Source organism: Cervus canadensis, chromosome 1, assembly GCF_019320065.1.
Source record: "Cervus canadensis isolate Bull #8, Minnesota chromosome 1, ASM1932006v1, whole genome shotgun sequence".
NCBI lineage: Eukaryota > Metazoa > Chordata > Mammalia > Artiodactyla > Cervidae > Cervus > Cervus canadensis.
In genome coordinates this window covers 77,019,790-77,047,218 of record NC_057386.1, presented here as the reverse complement: position 1 = coordinate 77,047,218, position 27,429 = coordinate 77,019,790, and the positions used below count along the sequence as shown (strand labels likewise).

Below are 27,429 nucleotides of genomic sequence, written 5' to 3'. Positions count from 1 at the left end.
TTGCACTAGGTAAGTCTTCCATGTGCTCTGTGGATCTACTCCCCACCCTCCTCTCTGTTCTGTCCCAGGAGGCTGACTTCCCTGGGCTCCTTCTAGGTGGTACTGCCCTCAAGTCAGCTATGTCCTTTGACCAAAGGTTCCAGACCCTCTCAAGGTAACCCTCTCTCCAGGGCTCTCTTCTTCTGGGTTCCAGTAACCCTTCCCTCTGGCCCTTGGGCCAAAGGACAGAAATAACTCTATTACTGCTAGCTCACGAGTACCATGCTATTACTTATGGTCACCCTACACTCGCTGACATATTTGTAACTATCCATTTATTAAAACATTCTTTAAATTATCCCAATTTGAATATGCCCTCTCTTTTGTGATGGGATACTGACCATACATTTACATGTCTTTTTAAATACCTAAATATATCCCCTCAGATGCCCTGCTTCAAATCAAAATCAACATGCTTATTGTCAAACTTATGTGCTTTCCCCAAACTCCTTTATGATACTTTCATCATTCTTAAGGTAAAAAAACTGTTTCTTCTCATAATCTATCATGCCAAGTCTTATTAGATCTTACATAGTAGTATTTGCTTATATAAGCCCCTTCTGTTCCTACTGCTTCTGTGCATGACTCGGACGCTCAGTCGTGTCCAACTCTCTGCAGTCCACGGGATTCTCTCGGCAAGAACACTGGAGTGGAGTGCCCTTTCTCCTCAAGGGGATCTCCCTGGACCAGGAGCTGAACCCAGGTCTCAGTCCCCCACACTGGGCGGGGGGCTCTTCACCGTCAGCGCCCCCTGAGAAGGCCCCTGTTGCCCCTACCTCATCTCAGCGCTTCTCAAGCCGTCCCTGCCTCGTACCACAACAGCTGGTCTTTCGGCTTCACCGTTACAGTTCATCCTGTGTACCGAGATACTAATCATCTATGAGCATCTACTCAAAACCCTCCAGATCTTGCCGTTTATTATATGCTTAATTACTAACTCTTAAGTTCAAATCACACACTAGTCACAATTCTTAATGGAACCTATTAATATCTCATTTACTCAGTATCTCCTAAACGTATCTTGAATTTCTACATTCCACCCATTTGTTAACTATATTTCCCTCATTCTACATGCCATTCGCCTACCTGCTACCTCATCCAAATCCTATCATTTGTCTTCCTCCTTTACTTTCTCTAAAACATTCCCTAATCCTGTAATTGGACTTTCCTCTTCTGAACATTTCTTTGAATTTATAAATAGTGCTCAGTTGATTTTATGTTGGTTTATATTTTTTTATAATACATGTATCTTATCTCCACAAAATATAAATTACTACCTCCTTGTGGGAAACAAACATGTTGAACACAGTGCCCTGGCACATAACAAACACAAAATATTTACTAATATGTTTTCACAAATTGGAGGGTTATGAGTATAAATATAGTTTAAGTTAAGGTACAAAATGAAGAAGCAGGTGCTAAACAGCTCCATCTTTTCAGGCAAGTCTTAAAAGTTTTCTGAGAAAACTTACTATTGATTGTATTGGTATAAACATTACTTTTTACATGGTAATCTGTAACAACCTTTTAAAATTTATATTATTTATATATGTATTTTTTTAAAGAGTGAACATAAAAACTGATTTCCACATCTTAGTAGGGAATCCAAGAGATGCCTCTCCACCCCCAACTCAACACATCAGTCTCCCCAGCAGCCTCCTGGAACTGCTGGAGTCTGCAGCCTCTGGCAAAGGTATTTCAGTCTGCCACAGTCAAGACCACCCTTCATCCATACTTTGTCACTATTTCACAGAAGTTCCTTATGATTACTAAACTTTAGCTATCATCAAAAAGCAACTTATAGGTTTAGATAAATATGTCTGCTTTTTTAAAGTTTCAAATATATTTGGGTTTTCCTATATAAATTAAGAGAAGATTACTATTACACACAAGCTCTGTGAGGGAAATGATGTTCAGTCTATAAAAAAAGTGAAGAAAGACAGTGTATAGTTATCACTAACAAAATAAATCATTTTATACACAAAATAATGAAGACAGATAAATGTACATCATTGTATGATTTTAGTACTCCTGCCTGGATGACACTATGAATACTGCTTCTCATACAGACATGTATGTATGGGTATAAAGGAATAAAAGAAGAAAAACTTCAATGAAAACATACAGAGAACTGATATAACAGATCAATAAACACAATTATGAACATTTGTGGACTAATGTAATCTAAATGATAATGTAGGATCATTCCAAGAAGTGTTTCCCAGATGGGCAAAAGGCACTCTTTTCTATACAGATCTCATTTCTACCAATTCACCAAACAGAAACTGCTACAGCCATCTTATAAATATTCCTTTCCTTTCCTTCCCAATTATTTTCTTCTCCAAAACCTACATATATCTGAGATTTAAATGAAATATTTATTATCACCACAAGAAATGAACCTGATCCAAATCCACTAAAAGGAAACATGTATTACAATAAGTCATAACAACCTTTATTCATCTGTGTAGGTTCTAGATATCAGGAGAATTAAAATTTATTTAGATTTTAACTCATCGCTTCTCGGCCTTTTGGCTAAGATCAAGTGTAGATTTTAACTCATGTAAAACTGCATTTTAGTCTTCAAGAAAAAACATAATTCAGCTCAGATTAACTGATTTTAAACTAATCTATGTATATTAACAATCTTACTAAGTTACTATGAGCCAGGGCATTTTTAAATAAATTAGTATATTGTAGTCTCCAAGTTCTGCATGCCTTATGATGAATAAATGTGAGTGTTCTGATTACAAATGTATGAGCCAGTAGTTTTCATTCTGAATTTGGCATTGTTTTTAAAAATGTTATATCTGAATGTTACATCTTACAGTGTTGTTCTGTAAAGAAAGCCAAGAATAGCTACACTATCCTATTCTATATTTTAAGTAATATGGATTTCAGAAGTAAAACGAGTTTTAAAATCCATGAGCCAGAATGGAATTAAAAACAAAATGTAAGATGAACTTCTCAGTACTTTTAGACTGTTTCAGAATAATGTAAGCTATTTATTAAAATTTCCTTTTAGTGTTGAAGAAAAATAAATCTAAAAAATATTATCAAGTATTCAAAAACTACTTTCATAATGCCATTAAAGTAATAGTTCTTTTATCCAGACTTTGTATATCCTCTTTTTCGCACTTGATCTTAGCCAAAAGGCCGAGAAGCGATGTATATCCTCTTTTTCAAAATTATAAATAATCACTTTTATCTCTGTAATGCAAACTATATCATCACCCCTCAGTGAGTTCAAGAAGAAAATAAAATCCCTTAAATGGATTATATCCACTTCCTATTTGGAATTCTTTTTGCCATATTAATTAATTAATTAATTAATTAATATTAAATTAATGAACTGTTGACCATTAACTGTATAACCAGTAAGATCTGGTGAACATGCTCTGGTATTTTAATGTGAATTTAAATTTCTACTGATACAAATTTAGCCCTATAATTTTCATTTTTCCAAGCTTCCAATTTACTACCAAAATCATGGCTTTTCTTATTTTTTTTTTTATCAAAACATTTCCCAGAAATTTCAATCAGTTCTATTTTTTTTATTCAACTTAAGCTATCACACTTTCCTTGTTTCATTAGTTCTATTTAGTTATGCTCCTATAATAAAATCAGTTACAATATCTACTTCAAAATATCATCCTGCATAATACTTTTATAAGTGCTCTTCTTTTCCTCGAGGAAAATTCATCTCCGCCACTAAACTTGTAGCTTTAGACTGGAAAACTCTCCAAACTCTCAAAAAAAAAAAAAGAAGTATCTTCCTGCTACTTGCACTGTAAATCAAGTACCACTCCAGACTATAGCCACGAAGTCTTTATGAAGTGTTTAGCTATCTGTTTTAATAAAATGACTTGATTACCACTGCACACGGGGTTTGCCGGCAGGGCTGTCATCATTGTACCTCCAAAGAGCAAGGTAAGTTTCAATCCTCCAGCTCAACAAAAAATAAAACTGTGGAGGAAGAACAGGTTTAAGCTGAAGGAAGCTAATAGTCCCAGGGGGTACAACTGGGCCTCAATAAGCCGAAAGACATCAAGTAAAAATTTTTTAATCATGAGATTCTGCTACATTTAAAGAAATTTATCTGAAGTACTAGAAATTTTTATTAGGATTGCAAACCAAATATAAGGATTTCTTTTCCTATTAACTAATAAAGAAAAATTTTAATGTTTATTTTATAAAATTGTCACTACAATCTTTCTGGTAAAAAAAATCCTTTTTTCTTTATGGTCAATGGCAAAAATGAAAAGGTTTCTCCAAGAATTATACATACACTACTAATACCCAACTAAACATACAGTTATCTCACCACAGACTTACTGAAATACCAAAATTTTTTTTTTCCTCAAAATTTCTAAGAAGACAAAAAAGCAAAGAGGAATTTGATACACTACCACAAAGACGCTTTTGAGCTAGAGAAAAAGAAATGATACTGCTCTAATGCTACTGGTTAAAAGAAACTAATCTGCTATGAAATGAGGACACTTTATTTTTTTAATTAAGAAAAATCATATACTGGTCTACTGACTTCTACAAATAACAACTAGTCAATATTGCCACTCCCAGGAAAAAATGACAAAAATAGTTTTATTATTATCGGTCTGTAATTTAGAGTCAATGATATGAGATTGTTATACCTCAAAGAATTATGTAGAACTTCCTATAAATATAAACTCTCTTAAGAAATGTTTCACTCATTTCCAAGCTATGTTAAATAGCATTAAAAAGAGATTTTTTTGGTATATTATTCAATTGGCAATAGTTATGTTGACACTTACAAAATGAGAAAGTTAAAAATAATAAACATTTTATGAGATGTCTACCTGTTTCCACATTCTCGGTCTCAACTTCTTGTTCTTCTGCCACATCTTGCATCATATAAGTCTCATCATCATAAACCAGAACCTGGGCTGCATAGCCCTGCTCTAATCTGGCACTTGGAACTGGCTCCACAATCACTGCTGGATATTCAGAAACCTTTCCACTTTCCTACAAGAGCAAATTTAAAAAAACAATCAACTTCTTTATTCACAAACTCTGAATTCATTTATAAATCCTTGAGTTCATATAGTCTCAAGGAGTTCAAATGAGTTTCATGTATTATAAATATGAATGTAAAAACCAAAGCAAGAGATGAAAAGGGTTCATTTTAATAATCTTTTCAAGTCTCAAAAGGTGAGACATATGTTAAACATTTTAAAAGTCAGGGCTTTAGGATTAAGATGGCAAATTAAAAACATGCATATAATTTCACTCTATCATGAAAACCCACTAAAATGCAATAAAAGACTTTTAGACATAAACTCATAAGAAGAGATAAGAGCAACAAAATCTTGAAAGACTGATAGTGAATGGATGAATATTAATAAGTGGTTTAGCAGACCGAGGAAAGCCAAATCATAGCCTGGCAGCAAAAAATAAATGAGACACAACACACTTTACACTGGAGAATCCACAGAAGGCAATACCAATTACTTCTGGAAATAGAGGAGCAGCAGGTGGTGGAGAAAGAAGAGGGGGGTTAAAACAAGGAAGATTCCATTAAAGTTGTTTGAAAAGCACTTTTATTCCTAGACCTGCTCCCTTCTCCATGATGCTAGGCAACCGGCCCTTCCCCACCTCAGCAGAAGATTGGAGAGTTACTTTCTGGAGAGAGAAAAACAAGAGCATCTTTGAGGTACATAGGCACATTTACTAGTATCAATTCTGTACCCAAAGTAGAGTTCCCAATCAGCTTCTTAGTCCTCCACTTTTAACCATGAGCAGACAGCCAAGTATTACTAGTCATCCAAGCAAAAACCTCTAACACAAAGCATACCATTTACTTACATATACATTTATAAATTTACATTCTTCACAGAAATAAGAGAAGATATATCCAAAGAGCAGGAACAAAATACAATTTAATAAAGAACATTAAAAAATAAAGAGTTCTGAGAAACTAAAAACACAATAGCTAAAATGAGGCACAGAGGATAAAACTGAGGCAGTCTTCCAGGAACCAGAGAAAAAAGAGGAGAGAAACGGGAACACTACTAGAGGATCAGTCCAAGACGACCAATGATCAATACCAAGCTCCTGAATAACAGGAGTTTCAGAAAAAGAAAACAGGGGAAGAAAAAAGTTGGAACGAAATAAAAGAATTTCAGAAATTTTCCTAGTATGGAAGGATATGAGGTGACCATTTAAAAACATCTACCAAGTGTTAAGTATAAACAAATAAAGAATGAGACCGACACTGAGGCACGCAACTGTGAAATATCACAATTAAGGAACAAAAAGAGGATTCTCTAAGATTCCTGAAAGAAAATACAGGTCACATACAAAGAATCAGGACTCAGACTTCAGTCTTCTCCACAGTCATACTGGAAGGAAGACGGATGACAACGGAACCATTTCTTCAAAATTATAAAGGAAAATTATTTCCAATCTAGAATTCTGCACCCAAACCATCTTATGAAAAAGTAAAGATATTGTCTCAGACATGAGAGATCTCAAAATGTTTACCTTCCCTGCATCTTTTCTCAAGAAGAAACTGGAGAGTGTATTCCACTAAAAAAGTAAAAGTTTAATAAGGATGATAACCTAGAATATAGAAGGTCTAATATGGGAGAGAGGCAATAGCAATGTTTAGGAGGATCGGATTGTGAAGAGAGGTTCCAGGATGCCAGCTGTGCACTGCATCTGAAGGGCAACTAGTTCAGTTGTAGCAAAGTAACTCCTGAGACAGCAGGATAAACTGTCATCACCAAGATGACCACTGACACTGGTCCCTAAGGAAAGGATGCCCATAAGCCTATTCCAGATTTTTATTTATATTTGGCTTGTCTTGATATATTTACTCACCCCACCTTCCCTTGCTACCTGGATCAGCTGAGAACCTCCCAGATGTATTCTGCTTTATTTAATCTACTCCTAAGTTTTGGAAGACCACAAAGAGCTCAAAAATCAAAAATAAACAATGGCACAATAGCACTCTTTCCATATGATCATATACCTATTGAAGAAGGCTGCAATACCGAGCCCAAACCCTAGCACTGCCATATATCAGATCAAGATGGCCTTATGTTTCCAGAACTAACTCATTACACTGCTTAAGGATTACCTGAGTAGAATCTCTAGAAGTTCAGTGAATCCGATGTCAGACTAGTCAGCTTGTCTCCCAGAAGCTTTTACTAACTATGGTAATGCTGTCCCTTCCTAACTCTAAAGCCAAGTACACTGCGCATTTTCTCAAAGTAAATAATATGTTGTCTAGGAGATATCCAGAGAGAATAAAACTATAAAGAAAAATAAAAGACTGTTAGCACATTAAGTCAGGATCATGGCACCTCAGGGAACAGGAATGGGGACAGGAGGTGCGGCACACTTAGTGTTCTAAAATGCCAATAATTTCTGTTTTTTAACCTGAATGATAGATCATATGTCCTCTTTTTGTTACTCTTAAATTGAAACATATTATCTTATATACTCTTCATTTTGTGTAAAATATTGCACAAATTTTTTAAATAAATTACAAAGCAAAGATAATGGTGAATTTTTAAAAAGAAAGTACATATTGAATATTAACCTTGAATTTACTGTGTATAAGGCAAGAAATGAGTCCAACTTTTAAACATTAGAAAAAAATTCTTTTTCACCAATTGGATACAGTGACAGTTGAATCTTCATGCTGATCATGCTTCTTGATCAGCTTTATAATCACAGCCTGCTGACAGCACCACCCAGTTAAATAAGAGTGATTAATGAGAAGCATGGGCTTCCCTGGTGGCGCAGACGGTAAAGAACTTGACTGCAGTGCAGGAAACCTGGGTTCGATCCCTGGGTCAGGAAGGTCCCCTGAAGAAGGGAATGGCTACCCACTCCTATATTCTTGCCTAGAGAATCCCATGGGCAGAGGAGCCTGGTGGGCTGCACTGCTTGGGGCTGCAAAGAGTCGGACACAGGGAGACCAACTCCAAGCCAAGGAACACCTGAAGCTGCCAAAATCTAACAAAGAGGAGTGGGAGACATTCTCTCTCACAGCCCTCAGAAAGAATCAACTCCACCAACCTTGTTTTCAAACTCCTAGCCTGCAGAACTGTGACACAGTAAGTGTCTACTGTTCCCAAAAGTGAAATTTCCATGATTTTTTGCTTCCATTATCTGTCCAAATCCTTTTTATCCACTCAGGGCACAGATCCACAGGGTCTTCTACAATCCTCTAATCTGAATCAATTTTTCCATACCAAATACTTCTAGAAAAAGTTGTTTCCCTATTATCACCACTGTACATTATCCTGTATTATAATTACCTGTTTACATATCCAACTCTTTGACAAGACACTAAGAGGACTGAGATCAAAAGCCCATTTTTACATCAAGAGTCAATTACTGTATCTTCCTCAACAATATACACCTCATATAAACTAAACTGTCATTTTAAGGACTTGTAGTTTGGTTCAAATAATGATACAAATAAGTCAGAGGGAAATGATTAACAGAACAGTCCTTCTGTATGATTCTATTTATAAACATATTTGTTTTACATATGTATTAAAAAATCTGAAGAATATACCTCAAACTATTAATAACACTGTAAGACAGGTGAGAAGATAAAAGGAATTTTCATTTCTGAGTGTATCTGAATTTGTTTTTTATAATAATCCTGTATAAGAAAAATCAAAATACTTTTTTTCCCACTTAAATATAACAATGACAAAAAAAAGAGAACAAATGAAAAAATAAAGGAAAAATAACAATTACTAAAATATATATTAAAACTTATAGGGGTAATTTAAAAAGAAATATCATTTCAGTATTATAAAACTAGCAGGATAATATATCTCAACTAATAAAATAAATTATTTAGTTTTAATCAACTTTACCGATGTATTTTTATGTAAATAAAATGCAACCATTTTAAGTGTATAGTTCTATGGATTTCTGTAAATGTAGAAATTCCTGTAACGATCATCACCATCAAGAAATAGAATACTTCTATCACCCCAGGAGGCTCCCTTGCACCCCTCATACCAGTCAAACTCTCACAATCACCACCATACCACCACCTACTCCCCCATCCACCCACGTGGACAATCACAGATCTTTCTATCTCTATAAATTTTCTTTTTCTAAAATTTCATATATATGAAGTCAACAGTTTTGCTCTTTTGTATTTGAGTTAAGTTAGCATAATGTTAAGATTTATACTTGTCATTGCATGTTCAGTAGATCATTTCTTTTTATTGCTGAGACTCCCACCGTATTGACAGACCTCTCTACACAGAGCTTTAACACTTCTATCGGGGCTTCCCAGGTGGCACAGTGGTAAAGAATCTGCCTGCCAAGCAGGAGACACAGGCTCAGTCTCTGGGTCAGAAAGATCCCCTGGAGAAGTGCATGGCAGCCCACTCCAATAATCTTGCCTGGAAAATCCCATGGACAGAGAAGCTTGGCAGGCTACAGTCCATGGGGTCACAAAGAGTTGGCCACGACTTAGTGACTAAACAGCAGCAATACTCCTAGTAATGTCTTGCTGTTCCTCTCCTTCCTTTTCCATTAAATATTTACCTACAAATCAAATTACCAGATCATATGGTAATTGTACATCTAGTTTTAAAAGGACTGTCAAATTATTTTGCAAAGTGGTCACATTGTTTTACATTCCCACTAGTAATATATGAAAGGTTCAGTTCCAGTTCCTCTCCAAACATGCTCTGCAATTTTCACCATTCTCTATGTAGTAGTATTTCCTTGTGTTTTCACTTTGCGTTTCCCTGATGGCTAATAATATTGTGCATTTTAAAAGTGTGCTTATTAGCCATTCATATAGTTATCAGCTCAAATCTTTTTCTAATTTTAATGGATTATCTCCAACTTATTATTATATATCATCTGAATATAAGTCCTTCTATATATTCTGAATACAGGTTATGTGCTGTAACTCCTTTCCAATCTTTGGTTTGCCTTTCCCTCCCTCCCCCTCACCACACAGCATAAAGGATCTTAGTTCCACACCAGGGATAGAACCTGAGCCCCCTGCAGTGGAAGCCCGTAATCCTAACCAATGGACCACCAGGGAATTCCTGCCCTTTCATTTTATTAATGGGATATTTTTAAGGAATAGAAGCTTTTCATTTAAATGAATTTTATCATTTTTTTCTTTTAAGGTTCATGTGTTTTATATTCAATCTAAGGAATTATTGCCTGCTTCAAGGCTGAGAAAATTTCCTCATTTTTCTCCATTTACACTATTTAAACATTTAATTATATAATACATTTGGAGTTTGTCACTGTGTATGATGCAAGAAAGGACTGTAGTTCATTTATTTGCATAGGGATATAGTTGTTCCACCTCATCTGTTAAAATGACTATCCTTTCTCCACTGAATTACATTAGCACCATTACTGAAAATCAATCAGTCTTACACAGGACTATGCGATGTTCCACTGATCCACAGGTCTGTCAGTATACCAACACCACACTATCTCAATTACTGGATCTTAACAGTAAGTCTTTAAATCAGGTATGTAAGCCCTCCAACTCTGTTCTTAAGCCATGAATCTTCTGATCCACACCTATGTTATATTCCTCCATTTATTCAAATGTTTAATTTCTCTCAAGGAGAGCAAGGAGAGATAAGAAAGCTTTCCTCTGTGATCAATGCAAAGAAATAGAGGAAAACAGTAGAACAGGAAAGACCAGAGATCTCTTAAGAAAATGAGAGATACCAAGGGAACATTTCAGGCAAAGATGAGCATAATAAAGGACAGAAATGCTATGGACCTAACAGAAACTGAAGAGATTAGGAAGAGATGGAAAGAATACAAAGAACTATACAAAAAAAAAATCTTCATGACCCAGATAACCACCATGGTGTGATCACTCACTTAGAGCCAGACATCCTGGAATGAGAAATCAACAGGGCCTTAGGAAGCATCACTACAAACAAAGCTAGTGGAGGTGATTGAATACCCAGCTGAGCTATTTCAAATCCTAAAAGATAATGCTGTTAAAGTGCTGCAATCATATGCCAGCAAATTTGGAAAACTCAGCAGTAGTCACAGGACTGGAAAAGGTCAGTTTTCATTCCAATCTTTAAAAAAGGCAATGCCAAAGAATGTTCAAACTACTGCACAAATGCACTTATCTCACACACTAGCAAAGTAATGCTCAAAATTCTTCAAGCCAGGCATCAACAGTACATGAACCAATAAATTCCAGATGTTCAAGCTGGATTTAGAAAACACAAAAGAACCAGAGATCAAACTGCCAACAGCCATTGGATCATAGAAAAAGCAAGAGAGTTCCAGAAAAATATCTACTTTTGCTTTATTGACTATGCCAAAGCCTTTGACTATGTGGATCACAACAAACTGGAAAATTCTGAAAGAGATGGGAATACCAGACCACTTTACCTGCCTCCTAGAAATCTATATGCAGGTCAAGAAGCAGCAGTTAGAACCAGACATGGAACAACAGACTGGCTCCAAATTGGGAAAGGAGTATGTCAAGGCTGTATATTGTCACCCTGCTTATTTAACTCATGTGCAGAGTACATCATGTGAAATACCAGGCTGGATGAAGCACAAGCTGGAGTCAAGATTGCCAGGAGAAATATCAATAACCTCAGATATGCAAATGACAACACCCTCATGGCAGAAAGCAAAGAGGAACCAAGCCTCTTGATGAAAGTGAAAGAGGAGAGAGAAAAAGCTGGCTAAAAACAAAACATTCAAAAAACTAAGATCATGGCATCCGGTCCAATCACTTCATGACAAATAGATGGGGAAACAATGGAAACAGTGACAGACTATTTTTTTGGGCTCCAGAATCACTGCAGATGGTGATTGCAGCCATGAAATTAAAAGACACTTGCTCCTTGGAAGAAAAGCTATGACCAACCTAGCATTGCTTTGCCAACCAAGTTCCATCTAGTCAAAGCTATGGTTTTTCCAGTAGTCATGTATGGATATGAGAGTTGGACTATAAAGAAAGCTGAGTGCTGAAGAATTGATGCTTTTGAACTGTGGTGTTGAAGACTCTTGAGAGTCCCTTGGACTGCAAGGAGATCCAACCAGTCAATCCTGAAGGAAATCAGTCCTGAATATTCATTGGAAGGACTGATGCTGAAGCTGAAACTCCAATACTTTGGCCACCTGATGTGAAGAACTGACTCATTGGAAGAGACCCTGATGCTGGGAAAGATTGAGGGCAGGAGGAGAAGGGGATGACAGAGGATGAGATGGTTGGATGGCATCACCGACTCGATGGACATGAGTTTGAGCAAGCTCTGGGAGTTGGTGATGGACAGGGAAGTCTGGCATGCTGTAGTCCATGGGGTCGCAAAGAGTTGAACATGACTGAGCAACTAAACTGAACTAAATTTGTCTCAACAGTATTTTGTAGTTTTCTATGTACAGATTTCATTAAACTTAACCCTTTGGTCTTATGCTGCTGTTAAATAGTATTGCTTTTTAAATTTACTTTCTGAATTGCACTTTGCCAGAATATATAAATACAACTGATTTTTACATAGACACCTATTCTACATTTACTTATTAACAGTTTCACAGAGTTCTTAGGAGTTTCTATGTATATGATTGCATCATTTAGCAATAAAGACAGTTTTATTTCTTCTTTTCCGATCTGTAAGTCTTTTTTATTTTTCTTGCCCTGTACCAATTTTGCCAGTGCAGTGTTGAACAGAAGTGGTTAGAGCAGACACCCCTGCCTTGTTCTCAACCTTAAAAGGAAAACATTGTCCTTTTCCGTTAAGTATGTTTACTGTGGGCTTTTCACATATGTACTTACCAGACTAAGAAAGCGGCCCTTTATGACTAGTTTATGGAATTTGTACAATAGGTGTTGGCTTTTAGCAAATGGGCTTTAAGCTGCTACTGATACGATCACATGATTTTCCCATTTTCCTTTGTTAACATGGAAAATTACACTAATTGATTAAACCTACCTCCCTGGGATAAACCCCATTTGAGACATATGATCCCTTTTATACGCCCCGGGATTTGACTGCAAGTATTTTATCAAGAATGTTTGGATTCTATGTTCATGAAGAATATGGACATGTAGTTTTCTTTTCCTATAAAATCTGTCTGGTCTTGATATCAGGGTAATTCTGACCTCATAAAATTCTCTTGTCCTCTTATTTTCTAAAAGAGTTGTGTAGAATGGGTATTACTTCTTCCATAAACATTTAGCAGGTCAAGAAAGCCATTTAGCTCTGTAGTTTTCTTTGCAGGAAAGACCTTGACTACAAATCCAAAGGTTACTTAAATATCTTATTTGAAAGATACTTTTTTAAAAGATTTCTTATTTAAAAGATATCTTTTTAAAAGATTTCTTATTTAAAAAATAGAGGGCTATGCAGGCCTGCTTTTCCTTTTGGAATGACTTTCAAGGAATTGGCCCATTTCATCTAAGTTATCAAACTTATTGGCCTAAAGTTCTTCTTAATGTTTACTGTCTATAATAATGTATCTTTCATTCTTGATATTAGTGTATTTTGCCTTTTTCTTGTGCAGTCTACTTAGAGATTGTCCACTTTCAACTTCATTGATTTTGTTTTTTTTTTTTTTTTTTTAATTAAGACTTTTAATTGGAATTGGAGTTTCATCTATTCTTCAACATATTTATCCATCACCCACTTCATGCAAGGGCCTCACCTTGGGGCTGTCTTACAGCTAAGGAATGACTGTGCCACCCAGGGACCCTGCACCAGGTCCCACCATTGGCATTTTCAGAGCGGCCCCTTTTTGTCTCAAATTCCTGTATTTTAACTGTATTTACATAGAAAAGGGGGGACCCTATAGGACTCAGAACTTTCACAAGTTATATTAAAAGGGAATAATAAAAAGATTCATTCTCCATATAAGTAAGTCAAACTCCATGACAATACATGTTCCTTTGTCTCTAATGCAGTAACTTTTATCTTCACGCAGAGAAGTACCATTTAATGATTGAGGGTGGAGTCTAATGTGGAGAAGGCAATGGCAACTCACTCCAGCACTCTTGCCTGGAAAACCCCATGGACGGAGGAGGCTGGTAGGCTGCAGTCCATGGGGTCGCGAAGAGTTAGACTGAGCCACTTCACTTTCACTTTTCACTTTCATGCATTGGAGAAGGAAATGGCAACCCACTCCAGTGTTCTTGCCTGGAGAATCCCAGGGACTGGGGAGCCTGGTGGGCTGCCGTCTATGGGGCTGCACGGAGTTGGACACGACTGAAGCGACTTAGCAGCAGCAGCAGCTAATGGACTGATCTGGATTCAAATACTGGTTCATCTATCCACCTAACTTCCTTAAGCTTCAGTTCCTTCATCTATTAGGTGTGAATTTCACAAAGATTCAAGATTGTAAAGGATTGGTGCATTCCTTAAATGCCAGTTATTTTAATTGTTTTCAAAGCACTTTTCACGACTACCCGATTTTATACTTTGGGGGAGAAGTGCACACTATGTCTGCATTTTCATGTGTCAGGTAATTGGATTGCTTGCCTAGTGATTGGCTGAAGCAGGGCTGGAACCCAGGTCTGTGACTCCCAGTGGCCTCCCAAAGTCACATCTCTTGTCCTGGAAGCTGTGTCCTTTGGGATAGAGTGCACACACAGGTGGCAGGGTCTGTCCCGAGACAGCAATCCAGAGAACAATGATGTACTAAATGGGGTGCTACTGTACCATCATTCTAGAACCTTCCTAGGTCACTGGCCTTCAAACCTTGCTTGAGACCCACAGTAAAATGTTTCACAGCATGATCCAGTACACTCATACATTGCATTGTGTTACTAAAACATTTCATGAAAAAGGCTCTCTAGGTATAGTTACTATTTCTGGAGCTGTCCTTTTCCCTTTGCTCTGAATAATTCAGCCCTCATGCCATCATGTGAAGCAGAGCAAGTTAGGCGTTCATGCTGGAGGCTGTCATGGATGTCAGAGCTCAAGTAAGAGGAGGGAGGTCATGCACAGCACTGGCCCAGCTTGGATGTGAGACCCTGAGCAGGATGAGGAGGTATCCACGCAGGGCTGAAGCCTGCTGTGGTGTGTTAAGTCCCTGTTGGGTGAGGAGTGTCCATGGGGGTCAGAAGCCTGATGTAGGGTTGGAGAATATGAAAGGCATCCTCAGAGGCAAGAAGACGTGTGGGTTGTCAAAGGGAGTGAGTGAGGTGGGAGCTCATAAGGGGGACAGCTTGACTGGGGGCAGGGGGTGGTGGGGGTGGTGGTGGTGGTGTCAGCATGAGGAGAGCATCCTCAAGGTAGGTGGCTTGGCGCGGCTTATCAAATCCAGTGTGTGTGTGTCTTATGTGGAGAATCAACTCACACGGAATAAAGAGGGCATCTACACATGCGAGCAGCTCAACCTGGGCTGTTAGAGCCTGAGTGCTGTGAGAAGGGCATCTATACAGGAGGAAGATCTGTCATCAGGTGGGAGCCCAAGTAGGGTGAGGAGGTCATCTGCCGTGGAGGCAGCCAGGGCTGGGGTGTGATTTTGTTTTTATTTTTATTACTTTGCTCCTTCTACTTTGGATTTGATTTGATCTTCATATTCTAGCTTGTTGAGGCAAAACCTTAAGATTGATTTTCCTTTTCCAAGGTAAATATATGAAGCTATAAACTTTCCTCTAAGCACCACTTTGGCTTCATCCCTCAAACTTGATATACTGTGCTTTCATCTTCATTCAGTTTGAACATCTACTTTCTCTTGTCATTTATTCTTTAATCCATGGGTTACATTAATATATAAGTACACTATTTAATATGCAAGTATTAAAACATTTTGCAATCATTTTTTTTTTTGTTAATTTCTAATATAATCCTGCTTTGGTCACACTTTCTCTATATAATTTTGATCCTTTGAAAGTTTTTAAAATTACTGAGATGTGCAACCCAGCATATGATCTACTTTCGCTTACTGTCCATGTGCACTTGAATATGTATTCTAATACTGTTAGGCACAGTGCTTCATAGAAGTCCATTAGGTGAAGTTAGCTCATACTGTTATTCAAGTTTTTGATATCCTCATTAATTTTCTAATCGATCTATCAATTAGTGAGTGAGGAATGCTGCAAACTCTGACTAATACTGTGGATTTATCTATTCTTTCAGTTCTATCAGTTCTTTTCAGTTCTATCAGTTTATGTTTTATGTATATTGAAGCGCTCACGTTGAATGCAAAACATTTAGGATTGTTAAGTCTTCTTGAGAAGATGGTCCTTTTATCATTTATGAAATATCTATCTTTATCCCTGGTCTTGTCCTGAAACCACTTCACCTTGTTTTATAATTAATATTTGCATGGTATCATCTGTATCTATACTTTCACTTTTAAACTGTGTGGTTATACTTAAAATGAGTTCTTTGCATGAAACCAACAGATTTGGCTTTTTAAAAAAATCTAATTTTAAACAATATCTTCATTTAAATTGGGCTTTTTAGAATACTTATATTTAATATTATCAATAAAACAAGGTTTAAATCTACCAACTGCTCTGTTATTTACTTCATTTATTCCTTGTTCCTTTCATTCTCAGTCTTGTTTTGAATTAAGAATTTTTTTAGTATCCATTTTAATTCTATTTAATTTATATATAGTAATGGCTGCTATCTATATTTCTTTATTTTTTAGTGGTGCACTAGATCTTACAATGGGCTTCCCTGGTAGCTCAGCTGGTAAAGAATCCATCTGCAATGCAGCAGACTCTGGTCAATTCCTGGGTTGGGAAGCTCCCCTGGAGAAGGGATAGGCTACTCACTCCAGTATTCTTGGGCTTCCCTGGTGGCTCAGATGGTAAAGAATCCATCTGCAATGTGGGAGATCTGGGTTTGATCCCTGGGTTGGGAAGATGCCCTGAAGGAGGGCATGGCAACCACTCCAGTATTCTTACCTGGAGAGCCCCATGGACAGAGGAGCCTGGTGGGCTACAGTCAATGGGGTCACAAAGAGTCGGACACGACTGAGCGACTAAGCACAGCACAGCACAGATCTTACAATAGGCTTCCTAACATATTACAGTTTATATCCAACAATGCTTAATGTAAAAAGTTTACAGCACTGTAGTATTTTTCCAATCCTGCCTCCTATCCTTTGTTTGACTGTTGTCATACATTCATTTCTTTTGCTTCTTCACATTGCAAACCCCATAATTCAGCTATTATATACATACATATCTGTATAATGCACTGTTATTTTTGTCTTAAACAATTATCTTTTTAAAAAATTTAAAACAAATTTTAGAAAGTATTTACCTAAACATTAACTATTTCTCTAGCTTTATGTATAAATTTATGTACATATGCTTTAATTTGGTATCATTTTCTTTCTGCCTAAAGATTTTCCTTTAACATTTCTTACAATACACATTCGTTGGTGATAAATGCTCTCAGCTTTTGTTGGGCTGAGAAAAACTTCACTCTGAAGGACATTTTCACTGGATATGTAATTGTAGGTTGACAAGTTTGAGTTTTGTGAAATTTAAGGAAGTTATTATCTTCTGACTTGCATAGTTCTAATAAAGATATCTGTAGTCGTATCTTCATTCTTCTGTAGGTAATGAATTTTTCCCTCTGGAAGCCTTTTTCCTCCATGCTTCTCATTACCTCTTCGATCGGGTCTTTACTCAAAATTAACTGTCCAAAATGATTTGACCTTTACAGAATAAACAAATTTGAGTTTATCCAGCAGACTTCTTCTCTGTGTTGGGCTTCCTTTTTGTGGGTTTCCTTTCAGTTGCTGGGTTTTTGTTTTGTTTTGTTTTCACTGCAGCTTTTTCCCCTCAAAGCTGCTTCTGCTTCTTAATGCCAAGAGCCTTCTTTCCTTTCTTCTCCACCACAGTCTTCTTGCCTGGAATCCCCTCTTCATCTGATCTGGCTTCTAATGCTGCTTCTGTCCACCTGAATTTTGTGGTTCTTGGTCGGGAGAAGAATGGTATTATGGCACATGGTCTGTGAATATGAGTTTAGTAGCTTCAATGTGATTCTCAAGTTCTTCAGGGGATTCTTCTTCAGGCCTTTGCAGTGAGTCTTCCTATGTGGTGCTTGGAGAGCTCTCTGGATCTCTGGGGTTTTCAACGTTCTACAAAGGTCTATATTAAGCATCTTGTGAATGGGGAGTTTGCAGTTACTCTTTATACCAAGTGCCAAACAGCTCATCTAACTTGTGGAAAGCACTTTCAGTCCAAATGCAGAAACATCCCGCATGCCTACCAGGAGCAAGTTTCAAATACTGAGTTTGCTTACACTAAGTAGAGTAATTTCAGGGATGTCTCTGAAGGCCTTGATGATTTCACTATCCTCATTAAAGAAGACGCAGGGTTCCCTGTGCTGGATACAGTGACAGCTTCTCATTTTGCCTTTGCCAGTTCTCGTTCATTGAGAAGCACAGATCTTTTTGATATCATTCCAAGCCTTAAGTTTCTTCAGAAGCAAAACAATCTCCTTGGTCTTCTTGTAGCCTTCAACTTTATCTTCAGCCACCAAAGCAAGTGCAGGAACTTCCTCAATAAGATGACACAACCAGCGCTGGTAACGCTGAGGCAGCCAGTGCAGAGCAGATAGAGTATCACTTCTGCATTGTGTTCAGTCTGAAGTGCCAACATCACCAGGCCTTGATTAGCGCAAACATGTGGCCTCCACAACATGTATTTCCAAAAGCACCCTGGCCAGAACAGTGAGTCCCACCACCTCAAACTCTGGGAAATAGAGTCACAGCTCTGCCAGTGGCCCAAGACTCAGAACTGGTTTGATGACCTGCTAATTCACTGCAGCATAGAGCTGTCCATTGTTCTTATGCAAGTTGGTGTGAGTGAAGTACACAATATCTGGTCAAACGGGAGACCTGAACACAGCAAGAAAAGAGGCATTTTTCCAGATGACTCCTCCTTTTTGGAGTACTGGTATCAGTGAATGAGCACAAGCCATGGTGTGAGAGAAGGCCACACTCCTCTCAATGAGGAGAAGTTCTCTAGAAGCTTTTAAGATTTTCTTTTTGAAGTCTGCTTTCAGCAGCTTTACTATGATGTACCTCAGTCTGTTTACTCTCTGCTTTATCCTATTTAGAGTTTAAGATTCTTACATCTGTGCTGTGCTTAGTTGTCCAGTCATGTCCATCTCTTTGTGACCCCATGGACTGTAGCCCACCAGGCTCCTCTGTCCACAGGGATTCTCCAGGCAAGATACTGGAGTGGGTTGCCATGCCCTCCTCCAGGGGATCTTCCCAACCCAGGAATCAAACCCAGGTGTCCTGCATTGCAGGCAAATACTTTACTGTCTGAGCCCCCAGGGAAGCCCATGAATACTGGAATGGATAGCCTATTCCTTCCTCCACAGGATCTTCCCGACCCAGGAATCAACCCAGAGTCTCCTGCACTGCAGGCAGATTCTTTGCCAGCCGAGCTACCAGGGAAGCCCCTTCTCAGATCTGTGGGTTTATATTTTCATCAAACTTGGGAAATTTTATAGCCATTATTTCTTTACATGCTTTTTATGTTCTCTTCTCTCATTCTGGGACTCCAATTACATTATGTTAGACAACTTGATATTGTCCCACAGGTAACCAAGTCTTTGTTCACCTTTTTTTCTTTTTTCAGTCTTTCTGCACTTCATGATATAGTTTCTATCCTTCAAATTCACTGGTCTTTTCTTATGCAGTACCTAATTTATTTGTAATCCTATACAGTGAGTTTTTCTTTTCATATAGGATAGATTTCATTTCTAGAAGTTTCACTTGGTTCTTTTATGTCATTTACACCTCTCCTCTGAGATTCATGTTCTCTTTATCTTTCTTGAGCATATCTGTAATAGTTGTTTTGAAATTTTATCTGTTAATTACCTATCATTTCTATTTATTTTCACTGACAAATTTTTCTCCAAGTTTTAAGTTATATTATTCCTGCATCCTTGCATTTAACATGATTGGGTATTTCATATGTAAAATTTACATCATTGGGTGAAATTTACACATTGCTGTCTTATTTTAATAATGTTTACTATGACAGTTATGTTACTTGTGGATCAATTTTCAAGGCTTATTTTGAAATCTTTCTAGGGCAAGTTTGGACTCCCCTTTATTCCAGAGCTAGTTTAGCTCCACTTATATAGGCATGACCCTTCTGGAATCTCTAATGAGGGCCCTGGGCAGTTAACAAAAACTCTCTTTTCCAACTGGTTGAAACTCTAGCATCTTCCAGCCCTGAGTGAACTATGTAGATTTTTTTCAGTAGGTTCCTGAGTTTACACCTTTCTGATCATCCTTTACCTTGCTTCATGGAGTTTCTTACTATACCTGGGAGCTCATTCAGCTAAAGACTAGGGGAACCAAAGGCTGAGTTCTGTGTTCCTCCTCTGGGCAGGTTCTTCCTTTCAGATACCCTGCCCCTCAAATTAGCTGCATTCAGTTCAGTCGCTCAGTCATGTCTGACTCTTTGCCACTCCATGGACTGCAACATGCCAGGCTTCCCTGTCCATCACCAACTCCCAGAGCTTTGCTCAAATTCATGTCCATCGAGTCGGTGATGCCATCCAACCATCTCATCCTCTGTCAATCCCTTCTCCTCCTGCCCTCAATCTTTCCCAGCATCAGGGTCTTTCCAATGCGTCAGTTCTTTGCATCAGGTGGCCAAAGTATTGGAGTTTCAGCTTTAGCATCAGTCCTTCCAATGAATATTCAGGACTGATTTCCTTCAGGATTGACTGGTTGGATCTCCCTGCAGTCCAAGGGACTCTCAAGAGTCTTCTCCAACACCACAGTCCAAACCATCAATTCTTCAGCACTCAGCTTTCTTTATAGTCCAGCTCTCACATCCACACATGACTACTGGAAAAACCATAGCTTTGAATAGGTGGACCTTTGTTGGCAAAGCAATGCCTCTGCTTTTTAATATGCTGTCTAGGTTGGTCATAGCTTTTCTTCCAAGGAGCAAGTGTTTTTTTTTGTTTGTTTTGTTTTTGAAGCAAGTGTTTTTTAATTTCATAGCTGCAATCACCATCTGCAGTGATTCTGGAGCCCAAAAAAATAAAGTCTGTCACTGTTTCCAGTTTTCCCATCTATTTGTTTTCCTATCTATTAGTTGCATTATTTCCATGTTTCCTCATCTATTCCATTGTTTCCCCACCTATTCCATTGTTTTCCCATTTTTAGTTGCATTAGCCTCTCCAAATTCCGAATTTTGGTTCCTTGATACAGTGAGACTGTCACATTCTGCTTGGATTTCTCCTTCCCATGGTTTGGTCCAGAAAGTAGGTCCAAGCAGTAAGCCAGTGCAATCGTTTCTCAGGAAGAACAGTCTTGCACTGTCTGTGGTCCAACTGTCTTAATCCATTCATGTTACTATAACAAATACCAGACTAGGTGACTGAAAAACAGCAGAAATTTATTGCTCACAGTTCTGGAGGCTGGAAATCCAAGATCAGGGTACCAGAATGACTGAGTGGGGGCCTTCTTCCAAGTCACAGACTTCTTCTTTTGTTCTCACATGGCAGAAAGGGCAAGGGGTCTCTCTAGAGCCTTTTTTTTCCCCTAGAGCCTCTTATAAAAGTATTGACCCCATTTGTAAAGGTTCCTTCCTCATTACCTAATCACCTTCCTAAAGCCCTACTTCCTAATACCTTCCTAATGATAATCATCTTTGGAAGTTTGGATTCAACATATGAATTCTGAGGGGTTCACAAACATTCAAGACCATAGCACAAATAAAAACTGTGGGTTCATATGTTTTGTTCATTTTCCTAGTTGTTTATGGTTGGAGTATAAATCTGGTTTCAGTTGTTCCATCACAACCTGAAGTGGAAGAAGTCTCAATCTTCTTTGTCTGGAAGCAGATGCTCTCTAAAACTTGCATTCATTTTGTTTTTAAATATATACCTAAATCCTTTTTTATCTTTTCTGCATTAATTCCCCATTTCTATGAGACCTACCTGCTATGTATTTCCTTCTCAAAAACTGCTCTGGTACTCCTCTATGTTTATTCTTCCATACAATCTTTAGGCCCATATGATCAATTTCTCCCAACTGGCCCTAACATCTGATAGAGATGGAATTAAATATATAGATTAATTGGAGGACTGACATCCTCCACAATACTGACCATTCCCATTTCTCTTACCCAAATACAAACTATATCTCTTCGTTTATTAAAGTCTACTTAAGTGTCATTAATTAGTTTGCTTCAAACAAGTCCTACATATCTTTTACTTTTATTCCTCAACATTTGATACATTTTTGTTAATTTTCTGAAATACAGTTTATTTCCATGATTTTTTTCTAGCTAATTACAGTCCTTAAAAGAAAGCAAGATATTTTTATGTTAATTTTGTACCCACCAAACTATTCGGCACTCTTATTAGTTATAATGGGTTTTCATGGATTTCCCCTTGGTTTTCCTGGGTGGTGAGTCATATTATCTATAAACAGCAATTTGATCTCCTTTTTAGTAGTTATATGTTTTTTCATTATTTTGTCTGATTACAGGAAAATATTAAATAATAGTAGTGCCCATACTGACTTTCTCTCCAATTTCAAAGAAAATACTCCAGTATTTCACCATTAAATAGGATTCTAGCTCTTGATTTATATATTTTTTTTAAATAATGTTAAGGAAATACACACTTATATTATTTAGGGTTTTTATCAGGAAGGATATTTAACTTCATAAAATTCTATTTCATCAAGTATTTTATCCTAACCACTATATCACATGTCATATTAGTAGGGATATATATTGATGGTTTTCTTAAAATTGGATTATCCTTATGTATCTAAATCCTATTTGGTAACTGGATTTTTAAATATATGACTATTTTATAAATGTATTACTATTTCATTTATGATTTTTATATCCACACTCATTAATAAGATTACAGTCTACTTTTTTGCTTTGTCAGAAATAGAATTATCCTAATTTTATAAAACACATTCATATAAAGCATAATCAAGAATAAAATTATGAGAAATAAAGCCTAAGCATCACTAGTAAGTCTCCAAATGCCCACTTTTTTAATAATTTTAAAAAAAATGTGTTGTGGTACAATTGATTTAAAATGTGTTGCCCATCATATTTTAAACATTTATTTTTTCTTCAGATTCTGAAGTTAAGGTAATAAGGTCATTTTTTTCCCACCCCACCTTACATTTTAAAGTATAAGTAGTGTATATATATATATATATATATATATATGTATATATATATATTATAAATACATTCCTGAATAGTAGCTTATAAGACAAAATTCTATCTTTCAAATACCACTATCCCCAAAACTCACTTTAAAAACTTAGGAAATATTACAGATACTAGTGGCTTTTCCTTCTTCTAGGAATTTTCTTCCCCAGGTGTTTCTACAGCTCAATCCCTTATGTTATTCATTAGGTCGACACTAAAATGCCGCCTGCTCAGAGAAGCCTTCCTTGTCCATTCTAATCAAAATATCCTACCAATTCTCTATCTACCTCTAGCCCTGATTTATTCTTCACAGCCATTCTGAAATATTTTATCCCCAGCGCCTAAAAAAGTAACTGACATTCAGTAAGAGGTCAATTAGTGTTTGTTGAAGGAATAAATGAAATGAAAGTAAGTAGGCATCCACATGATATAATGTGAAGAAAAAGTTCCCGAGAACAGTTTCCTCCTTTCTGGTGACACTCTCCCTAAAATGCCTATGATCACCTTTTAAGACTACTGCATAAATCATTAGTCAATAATGTCTTGGCAAAATTATTTTGTCAGATTCTTTCTTTGGTAATAATCAGTTTGTCAAGCCATGAACACATGGGATTCCATGTAAATGAAGGGAGGTATAGAGAGTCTTCCAGAAACAAAGCGTTCTATTCATTTTCCCGTAATGGTGGTACCCAGTCACCACAAGGTAAATATATTCTGCCAACTGTTCTTAGCAGCTTCCCCCATAGAATTAATATCAACAAAGTAAAACCATGGGGCAAAAAGAAAGTACCTGAAGAAGCAAGTACTGGATGATATTGGCGGGACAGAAATCCTGAGTCCCTCATTTCTTGGATGAATCATACTTGGAAGAGATCATACAGAAAGTGAAATTTCAAGAAGAAGTAGGAATTGATCATGAAAATAAAACATGTTCTTTGCCTTTCTTTCTCTTAGTAGATTTTCAAACAGTTTTAGATTCAAATACAACAGGAATATTTCAGTTACCAAGTCCACTGAAAACAAACCCACTGAATTTGCCCATAGCTATCTCAGAAGACTGAAGAGACACCAAGCAAGCGAGAAAAAGAATCCAGACGCCAGCATCCAGACACACAGTCTGACATCCTAACTTGTATCTCAGATGTAATACTAAGTACCAGTAACAGCAGTATCTTTCACAGAATGTAGAAAAAAAAAACTTTTTTCCTCTATTTTCCCATCTTATCTCTGGCCAAATATTTGACCATTGTTGTGACAGTATTATTATATTTTAATTTAGACAATTCCTAATAGTCAGTCTTTACCAAATGGTGGGAATAAAAGCCAGGCCCTCAAAGTCCATGTATTTCTGGTACTGTTGTTTTCTACTCCTATCTCTTATTCTTTAATGTTATCAATAATGACAACAACAACAAAAAAAAAAAACAAATAGCATTCCAAAATCCTTCAAGTATAAAATTTCAAAACCGAGTTTCTCTTCTTATTTAAACATTATCTAAATTCTTAAGTATAAATAATACATAATTAAAATACAATGGATTCTCACATGAATTAGAACAATCAAAAGACAAAGGTAACAACAAAAAGAGATACAAAATTCTAAAGTAAGATGCATAATTTAGGTATTTAGGTACAGTATTTACTTATATACTCTAAAATCCAAAACAACGGATTTTATCAGAGATTTAAATTTATTTCACAACTAATACTATTGTCTTGTTTCTTTTTTCCCTCCTAGTCCATTCCAAGATATGGAAGTTCCAACAACTCAGGCAACTCAGGCCCAGCACTACCTCCCTCAACCTTCTAGTACCTAATTATATGAGGACACATGACAGAGACATACAATCTCATGCACTATACATTTCTACCCTCAAATGTCTGTTTCCCATTAAATTCATTAGTTCATGCATTGATTTTATGAACAAAACAGAAATGTAATACACTGGATGGCTAACCTCTTGATTTTCTACTCCATTGCTGGGAAGCTCCAAAACAGAACCTCCACTGTCAACCACTGCTGATGTCATTGTTTACTCCCTGAGGAAGCTTCAAACGCTACCAATCACTGTAATTAAAGGTTCATGGATGACTGTCAGTGTTACAGGTTTGCATTATCATCTTTTAAAAGTCAATAGAGATGGAGTAGAGTTGATATCCAGAAATCCAGTCTTCTTAAGATGATTAACCAGAGAGCCTAAAAAGAAGAAGAATTTGAAAAATTATTTTTAGAAATACAAGGATATAAAGCACAAACTATTTTGCAATAAAATTTTTTAACATTTTTATAAACTGAGAAAAAAAGAGCTAGGCTTATACAGCTCGTGTCAAAAGAGGGCAGTAACGAGCACTCCTCTTAGAGCAGTCAAGTTCACACTGCAGTTCTTACCAAGCTACTATTGCACATTGGCGATCTTATGATGTTTACATTCTAAGAAATAAAATGTTACAACTTTTTCCCCTTATGAAGATGTACTGTTATTCCTGAAATAGTCTGGTAAAAATTTCTGAAATTTAAAAAAAGTTTTATGCACTAAAAACATAAAATGTGCTGGACCAAGACAACTTCTAAAATTATTCACCTATTTAACAAATTAAAAGATGTATTGGTCTGTAAACATTTCAGTCTTCCTTGGCTCATTTGGTTTGTTTATGTATATGAATTTATGTTTATGTTGTTTATGTAGGTATATAAATAACTAATTAGAATTATCTTTTGCTTACAGTAGCAGGCTCATTTTGTGTTCATATTTTGTATACTGTATAAGGTCTATAAAACAGATTAATTTGAATTACTTATACTTTCAAATACAGTAGTTTGAAAATAAAGTAGTGAAATGACTTGGAATGCCTTTAATATTACTTTATCATTCTTTCTTCAATAACTTTTTTGTTATTGGTTCAAAATGCAATATAGCAAATGGTTTCAAGTAAACATAATTCAAGTTTTTTTCCCCTAGTGGAGATGAATGGCAATATGTACATCATCTTGATTTATGTTAGATTATTTCTTAAAAGGTTACATTTTATTTGATTTTTGTGAACATTAAATATTTCACAAAGAAATCACAGGGCTTTTTAATAGAATTTTTCACACAAAAATTTCACACACAAAAAACTAAGCATATTTAAAGAGAAAACAATCATTTCTAATTAATCATTCCATTAATAACATGTCCTATATTAAATATGAAAATAAAATAATAAAGAATTTCCATAAACTTCTACAGTAAATAGAAAATTCCTGGAAAAAAGCAGAAATTTCACCTCACTACCTAAGACCCATTCAGTATTACTATTAGTCTTCTTCTTGATCTTATCAACAGAAAATGTGATAGGAAATATTTGTATCTTAAGAATAAAAACTAAGAGAAATCCTCAATCCCATCACACTGAATCTCACTATTATCACATAAGGTAACAATTATTTTCAATTTCTGTTTTCTAATCATACAGATAACAACAGCAGAAATAAATTTTACTTACAATTTGAATGTTAAGTAGTCTAAGCATCCTTCACTAGTTTCACAACTTGGCAAGAGTTAAAATATAAACCAGCAGTACTCTGGAACTACTAATGGGGGGAAAAATACAGTATTAATATAACTCTATAAAAATATTTTATTCAAAAAATATATATATATATTTTATTCAAAATAGATGTGATTCAGACAATATGTACTTACTACAACAAATCATCTCCAAGCCTGATGGCACACAATTTATAATGAACATAATTAATTATTTCTAAGCTACTGAAGAATCAAAAGTTTTTTAACAGACTTAAAAGTTTTAAGTCATCACTAAATGACAATTACTGAATAACAACAGATTCCCACATACATAGCCTATATCCCACATTATGGGCTATATTTCAATCAACCAACAGGAGGATTTTAACACATGGCTGCAAGTATAACCCCAGAACTCCAGGAGTACTAAATCAAGTTTAAAAAGACTAATTTCAATTTAAAAAAATAATTAATTTAAAAAATTTAAACAAATTTTTAAATAATAAAAAAAAGACTAACCCAGAAAACTACTACTGAACAACATTAATATATTATTGCCTGTTAAACTTTCCTGCCATTCACTTTTTTGCTCACTCTTCAAAAGTTAGCATTCACACAAATCCAAACACTCCAAGCCTCCTCAAATAGCCCTTATGTTTTCTAAAGCTGATCTGCTGACAGGTGCACTGGATCTTAGGCCTTGTTCCATCAATT

The 27,429-nt window shown here is 36.3% G+C and overlaps 1 protein-coding gene and 2 pseudogenes across 6 annotated transcripts in view; 1 reads left to right on the top strand and 2 right to left on the bottom strand.

Annotated features, from left to right (window-relative positions):
- ELF2 (E74 like ETS transcription factor 2) overlaps nt 1-26,783 on the bottom strand; it is a 70,028-nt gene extending 43,245 nt beyond the window's left edge. For 3 of the 6 annotated variants that reach the window (XM_043486139.1, XM_043486154.1, XM_043486163.1), the window contains exons 1-3: nt 26,690-26,783; nt 25,162-25,400; nt 4,878-5,043 (exon numbers count right to left, since the gene is read on the bottom strand). In XM_043486139.1, the coding sequence (XP_043342074.1) occupies nt 4,878-5,043; nt 25,162-25,233 (238 nt within the window). In that variant the 5' untranslated portion in view covers nt 25,234-25,400; nt 26,690-26,783. Of the gene's footprint in view, nt 1-4,877; nt 5,044-25,161; nt 25,401-26,689 lie in introns of those variants that run through there. The other 3 variants (XM_043486207.1, XM_043486211.1, XM_043486147.1) reach the window with 2 other exon arrangements.
- Nucleotides 2,555-2,687, top strand: LOC122424714 (annotated as a pseudogene).
- Nucleotides 17,004-19,143, bottom strand: LOC122452530 (annotated as a pseudogene).
- Nucleotides 26,784-27,429: the final 646 nt, after the last annotated feature.